General features: G+C 37.0%; 1 protein-coding gene across 2 annotated transcripts in view; it reads left to right on the plus strand.

Annotated features, from left to right (window-relative positions):
• Nucleotides 1-6,660, plus strand: part of LOC121279168 (F-box only protein 43-like) — a 31,189-nt gene extending 24,529 nt beyond the window's left edge. For both annotated transcript variants that reach the window (XM_041190161.1, XM_041190160.1), the window contains 2 exons: nucleotides 5,171-5,356; nucleotides 5,954-6,660. In XM_041190161.1, coding sequence (XP_041046095.1) covers nucleotides 5,171-5,356; nucleotides 5,954-6,202 — 435 coding nt within the window. In that variant the 3' untranslated portion in view covers nucleotides 6,203-6,660. The remainder of the gene's footprint in view (nucleotides 1-5,170; nucleotides 5,357-5,953) is intronic.
• Nucleotides 6,661-7,770: the final 1,110 nt, after the last annotated feature.

Genomic DNA, 7,770 nt, shown 5'->3' on the forward strand with positions numbered 1-7,770 from the left:
TTCTAATAAGAGTCTGAATGGAGAAGGGAGGAGTTAAAAAGTTTCAGGAACATAGGATTATAAATTGCAGAACAAGACCCCCAAAGTAGGCTTGCAACCGCAGGGTAGTGGACAAGAGGAAATTATTGCAGGTTAGGATAGGGGAAGGTGAGTTTTAGATGAACACCATGGCTGCCCACAAGATCATTGGAATAGATAAACCTGGAAGTCACAATTATTGCTGAAGAGGTGCTTAAAGAGATAGTTTGTAATAGGGAAAAGAAGTATTTAGCTTTGCATTACCAAATGGAGACCAGTTTCAGAGAATTTATTTCTTTTAGGTATTCTGACTTAATGCAAAGTATGTGACTTCCTATTCGGGATAGTAAAGCACTCTACGTTACTGAGATGGTCAGTAGGAATGAGGAAGTGGAGTTATTAGTTATTAACTTTGATCAAAATGACTCTTTCAAACAAGGAAAGGTCAACTGTTAATTGTTGCTTAAGCAAAATGTTAAACACCTGGATTTTGCAGCCAATGGCAAATAAACAAGACTTACAATTCACTGTGATTGCAGATGCCCCAGACTTTTCATGGGCCTTTGAGCAGCACCTTTCAGTCATTGGGAGTCTAAAACAGTACCTGCTACAGGAGATCTGTGACATGTGTGAACCAGGCAATCAACAGCATGTCTCTCGAGCCAATTAAATTGAATCTTTAATGAGGCATGTAGAGTTTGAACCAGAGTGTAAATTAGATTATTTAAGTCCAATATAAAATCAAGTACAGAAAGCGAAGGAGGAAAAGAAAAAATAGATTGAGAGGAAAGAATTTTTAAAAATTCAAAAGCAATTAAACATCTGAAGGAATGTGACTCCATTGTAAAAGTAAATTTTCAGTGTCAGTGAGTTTGACCGTATTTAAAACTACTTGTGCCATTATAATTTCACTTGCATATGACTAGACCAGCCCTAATTTGTTTTCCTGACATGTGTAATGGCTATCCAGTAAGTAAATACCACAACTTCATGCTTTGACAACAAATCTCTCAGCAAGATAATGGTTTAGCAAAGTGTGGAGGAATACAGCAAATTGGACCGCAACTTCCTGATTTTTGCATTTAACTGCAGACTCCAGAGATTGCTGTCCAATTTACTCCAGAATAAAGTAAGCAGTGGCCTTGCTGTAAGATCAAACACAGAATTTGGACCACTAAGTTGTGGTTAAGAAGTTGGAGTAGAACTGCTTCGTTTGGAAGATGCATTAGTTGCCCATAGGGAGGGATACGATGAGGAGGGAATTTTTTTTATTTCTAATGCTGCTTCCTTTTTTTTAGACTTCTTAATTCATCTTTGTAGTAAATTGAAGAGAAGAATTGGATCCTATTTGATTAATTCAACACACTGGCACCCAGAACCATGGGCGGTATTTAACTGAGGCAATGGGTTTCTTGCCTGCCAGTGAGAGCTCTGCATTGCCCCATTCCAGAAAGGCCCACGAAATTAATTACCAATTAGACACTTGACTGGGCAGTGATGGGCCTTCCTCGGAATAAAGGACCTGGGTGGAGGGGGAGGGAGGTCTTTAAAATAATTTACCCCTCACTAACAAGATATAATTTTTTTTCAGGGGTTTATAATGGTTAGATTGCAGAATGTGTGGGGAAGTTCTAGTCCGCTCAATGATTTCTAAAATATCTTTGTCTGTAAGGACTTCAGCATATCCTGTGGAGGAGCAGCGAATCATTTCGGATTTCTGTGTTTATCTGTGCATGTGCACCATAAGTTCTATCAGTTTCACATGGGAATGACAGCGAATACTAACAGTTTCACTGATTACAAATACAAAATCTGGGCCTATATGCTTTTACTCTTGAAAGTGTTGAATATTTTGCTTTTTTGGAGTTGACCAAAGAAGATGGTAGGCATCTTATGTCATCCTGGTTGACTGATCATATGAGTAATTATTAATTCTGCATGTATATCTTGAACACAGCAGCAGTTATTAGGCTGTGAGAATCGAGCCTGTTTATGGAAACAGATGAAAGTGTTGGGCAAGAGCTTAAGCCTTAATATAAATTATATTTGTATATTTAAATCTGACTGAACAGAATCTTGTTTTTATATTTGATCACATTTTGCATTTAAATGCCAAATTCCACTTGAATTGCACCATAAGGATTGATTTTTTTTAAAATAAAACCTTGCCATAACCAATAATTTGAATTTGGCAAAGTCTGGTCACTGTCTTACTTACCAAAGCAATTTTTGGCTCCTGCTCTTGTTTGTAAAATGATTTAATCTAACCCTACAGAATTGAGAATGCTGTCTTGATGCTTGAGAGCCCGGCCAAGAGGAAGTAGTTTGCGTACAGAGTAGACACATTCCCCTAGCTACAAGGAAGGGCATCTGATCTTAGAAAATCCTGATTGATTGATTGATTAAAAAATATGGAGGGTAAAAGGAAGCTTATGACAATTGTAAAGTGAAATACTGAATTATAGAGAACCAAGCTGATTGCCTCTGTACTTTTTACAATCTTAAGTCAGTGAGAAGGGCAAAAAAGTATGAGAACATTAGCAGATAGGGATCCAAAAGTATTTTATAAACATAAATAATAGTAATAGTCAAGAGGCGTGTAGCTCTTTGGGGAGCTAAAAGGAGATCTTGTGGAGGCAGAGGGCAGGGGTGGAGTATGAATTGTGTACTTTGTATTTGTCTTTACTGCAAGCATTCTCTTGTCTAGTGTAGCAATAAAAGAGGTGGTATTGGATAGGCTTAAAAATAGAGGAGGTACTTGAAAGGTTGGCAGTACTTTGGTGCTCCCCTAGAGGTCAGTATTAACACTGCTCTTCTATTGATTGGACTCTGGGATGCAGAGCATAGTTTCAAAGTTTACAGATGGTATGACACTTGGAAATATAATAAACCATGAGGATGGACACTAATGAAATGGACAGACATATGGCAGATGGTACTTAATAGAGAAAAGTGTCAAGTGATACACTTTTTGGTAGGAAGAATAGGACAGGCACTGTAAACTAAATGGTACAATTTTTTTTAAGGGGAGCACAAGTAGAGACTTGGGGCACACACACATTTGAAGGTAGATGACAAGTTTGAGAGGGTTGTTTCAAAAAGGCACTGGTATCCTTGGCTTTATTAATAGAGGAATAAAGTATATATTTTTAAACCCTTATTAAAATGCTGGTTAAGTCACAGCTGGGATATTGTTCAGTTCTGGGCTTCGCTTCATGAAGGATGTCTAGACCTTGGAGAGGGTACAGAAGAGATTTATTAGAATGGTATCAGATGAGGGGTTTTGGTTATTTGGGGAGGGTGGGGTTGCTCTATTATGATATGGCAGATGATGTGTGCCAGACGGATCATGAGGAAACTTGATCACAAGTTCACGACGATTTTGCAGTTTGTATTTTATTTCAATGTGTGCCTTGAATTCAGTAGCAATAAGTCCACCAAGACTTTTTACAAAACTAAATTAAACATTTATTAACAAAAGAAAAGATTACAAGCACATATATAGGTCTACAAATTACTAGTATAACTCCTAAAATCCCTAATTAATCTGGCTTTCAGTTACACCCCTGTTAAGGCAACAGTAAAAACAAATAGATTTAAACAGACACAGGCAAAGCCATACAATGCCCTGGACAGTTGAATTCAAAGTGAGCTTTCTCTGCTTTGATTCCTCTAGACAGCAACTTGTTGCACAGGGGCTGGAGGCTTTTCACACTTATTAGATCTTAGAAAGTCTTCTCCTCTTACACATAGCCTCATCTCCTTTATATATGTTTCTCCCTTTTTAATGCAAATTCCATTGTTCTTTGCAATTTTACTTTTCTCATAAAACTAGTACTATGAAAGATTTATATTATCAGTAACCTTTGGGAAAGATAAACACACTGTTTGGCTTAGCTTCTTCTGACTAGATGTAACATCTTACCATCTATTTGAAATTCAAACTAACCTAATTTATCTAAAAATGCAAATGTTCCTTATACCTCACATTTTAAAACTTCAGCCATGTTTACATATTTAGCACTTCAAACATAGCTTCCCTTTTGATAATTCAATACCTCCTGACCAGCTGTCTCCAATTCAATTACCACACACACCCCCCTCCCACCCAAACCGCCTATTAACCCACTTTTACAATATATCACAATATTATGCGAATTATTATATTTTCATGACAGCTCTCTTTAGAACACAGATGGCTAAAAGGAGATTTGATAGGTGTTTATAATGGAACGGTTTTGAAAGTAAGGACAAACTGTTTCCAGTGACGAGCAGTAACCAGAGGATAGATTTATGGTGATTGGCAAAAGAACCAAAGACATCGTCAGGGATTTTTTTTTTTAAAGTCAGTTGTTATCTGTAATGCACTATTTGAAAGGGACATTAAATAGTAACATTCAAAAGGAAAAAATACTTGGTGCAAAATTATAAGAGTATGGGGAAAAGGGCGAGGATTGAGATTAATTGGAAAGTTCTACCAAAGAGCCGATACAGACAAGATGGATGGAATAGCCATCTCCTGTGCTGTATCATTCTACGATTGTACACTGTCAACTGCCTTTGATCCTTTCTGAAGACTTGATCTGTCCCAGTGAAGAAAATACATTGTATAATTTATTGAACTTTTTAGAAATTAGATTCCTTGCTTTCACCTTCCTGCCCTAGTTAAAATTTGTACTGGTGACATTTACTGAAGCATTCGGGTCAATGGCAATTTCATAAAATGTAATAGTTAAATGAGTAATATATAAGGTATAAATTTGACTTTTTTTTTCCTCTTCTCCCTATCCTTTTTTCTTGGTAGTATTTTCCCCATCTGATAGGACAGGTATCTGACACATTGAGTTGAATGATATGAATTTTTTGCAGCTTCTGACTTACAATTGAAGCATCTGATGTCTGTTTGGCATCACTTTGGACGACCTAGTCGGGTTCAGATATTTGATGTGCAAGGGGTTATAGATAGACGTTTCCTGACTCTGGCTGTCAGAATCACATGTCCATCCTCTTAAGTTTCTACAGGAAATAAAATTATATCAAATCTATAAATATTCTGAAGGGTTTGATTAACAGTAGAAAGCTTGTATGTTTTGAATTTGACGTTTTATCACCATTCACCTGGGATACAAAACTTAATAATTTTGTTCAACAGCATAGCCTTCCAAGGGCCGCAGATGCTGAAACCAGACGTAATCTCCCAAGTCGTTCTGCTTTGAAATCTGTTCAGGCGCAAGCAACGGTTGTTTTCACTCCAACTCCATCCTCTCAGCAAGAAGTCACCCCTGATGGATGCAGCAACGTTTCTAGGTCAACCAGCAAACGAGAGGAGTTTTTAAAGGCAAGTTGAAAGAAATCTCTTGGAACCTTTTGTAAACCATCAACATCTAGCCAACATTAAAAATTCAGTTGCCAAGCAAGCAGAACTGTAATGTCATGTGGATTTCAGTTTAAAGATAGAGTATTGTCAAGAGATTCACTCACAGCATTGAAGCAGCTGCTTTGGAGCACCTGTAATGTCAGGAGCCAAGTAGTTTGTCGAAAATAAACCTAAATGCCAGTTGTATAGCTGGTGTTGCAAGCAGTTTATTTCCTGTAAGCCACTAATCTGTGTAGGCTTATTACATAGGTATGCAATAAAGTGCAATTGTTCAATATATAAAGGTTTTGAGAGCAATTCCTGGTATTGTATTTCTTTCAATTTGCAGTTGTTGATTATTGAGGAAAATTCTGTAGCTATCTGTTCCTATTATCACATTTATTAACCTCCTGCTAAAAGTGACAGTATTATGCTTGACTGTGCTAATGCTTATTCTTCAAGGCAGCCTAGTAGATAGCTTCTGCTTTAAATTGTGCCCTAAGAAAAAGAGAACATTTTGTGCAGGACAATTAAAGGGAGAAAATTAAGTGTCTTAAATGTACATATTCTCACCACCAGGTTGCCAAAACACTGTTTAACGATGAGGCTCTAAAACCATGCCCACGATGCCAGTCGCCTGCCAGGTACAATCCAATGAAGAAACGAGGTCTCTGCAGTCGGGAAGAGTGCGCGTTTGACTTCTGCACACAGTGCTTTTGTGGTTTCCATGGATCTAAAGAATGTGGCAGCAGGTTTGCAAAACGTTTGGGCAATAAAGAAGGACCACCAGGAAGTGCTCAAAGCAAGCGGAATTTGAAGAGATTGTAAACTTGTGTATATATGAAAACATATGAACCTTCCCTCCACTCCCCACAACCTCTTGGAGTTTTTGAGCTGCTTGTGCACCTGTACTGGAACTTTTCAAAGAATTACTTGATATATCAATTTGTGCGCACTCTTTTCTAGCTAATGAGTGAGGGAGGGGGGAGATTTGGAATGCAAGATTACAAAATCTCCCCCTTCTCTTGATTCTAAACTGCATATCTGATTTTAGTTTTTTTTTTCCCCTCAGTCTTCAGAATAACCCTCTACCATTTGATAACACTCAAAAGATGTGATAAAAAACAACCTGCTTCAAAATCACTGATTTTTGTAAGATTTCTTAAGGCCAACTGTTAAATAAGGCAATCCAAGATCAAAGAATATAGGATCAGAAAAGATAATTATCAACTCACTGGACGAGTTTTACCAGCTTTTTGCTGTTTTAGATTAAATGAATGGGGTAGTAAACTTGCAAACTATTTCCCCTCTTCGTCCCTCCTCCCCATTTTTTTTTTAAAATAGAAAATTCTAGTGGATAGACACTGAAGAAATGAAGACCACAGACTTTGAGATCTAATTTTTGTCCATTGTTTCAGATGTTTGTGAAGAACTGTTAATTGTTGGCTGTGCCCAAATTCGAGACAGCAGGTACGTGTAGATTTATGGTAGCTTTGAATGTATATAGTTTTTATACGTGTTAATAGAAAATTCTTTTTAAGTGCATTTTAATCTGTTATGCCTAATAATAAAGTTTTTTAAATAAAGTGTTTTTTAAAAATGGTGTGAATTCCTTTTCTTTACCACCTTCAAACTCTGCAATTTTATTTGTGAAGACTTCCATCTTTTGCTGAATTTCACATGGCCTGCAGGCATTTCGTGCCTACTGCTGGTGTAATTTAATTTGATATTATTGTTAATCAGAATTAGCTTTGTAAAAATATTAAGTAATAAATGTAGAGTTGAAGCTGGAGATATCAGTGTTTGTTCAGGTCTGGCTCAAGGTGGCTATTGTCTTCAGCTACAACAATAATTAGACAGGAAGACCGTGTTTGGTGTATTGTTCTGTACATTAGTCTAAAGCCTGATTTATAAAACATCAGAAGCTCGTGTAAAATGATGTGCCCCACTTTTAATTTCTGTGAAAGTTCAGCATATCTTCTGGAGTGCCTTGGAGAGAAATAAAGTGCAGTGGGTTACAAGTAATCTAGGATTGAGTCCTGAAGGGAATATAATACAAGCAACTTGTGGTTTGTAGGGAATATAAGGCCTACTTATGGGTGTTATGAGACAGCAGTTTGTTAAAGCTGAGCTGTTCAAAAATCCCAGAGGGAAACTTTAAACAACTGTCATAACCTATATTTTTAAGTGGTATGTAAGTTCAGGAATCTGACCCCCCAGTTCTCGAGAGGTTTTATATTAAACTAAATGAAACATTTTATTAAGGTACAATACCATTAAACACATATACATGGCTACAAATTATTACTATCATAATCTTTAACACTCTCAAACTAAACTCCATTAAGGCAACAGCAACCCACAGACTTAACCAGATACCACGCAAAGCATTTTCA

The sequence above is a fragment of the Carcharodon carcharias genome, chromosome 6 (assembly GCF_017639515.1).
Source record: "Carcharodon carcharias isolate sCarCar2 chromosome 6, sCarCar2.pri, whole genome shotgun sequence".
Taxonomy (NCBI): Eukaryota; Metazoa; Chordata; class Chondrichthyes; order Lamniformes; family Lamnidae; genus Carcharodon; species Carcharodon carcharias.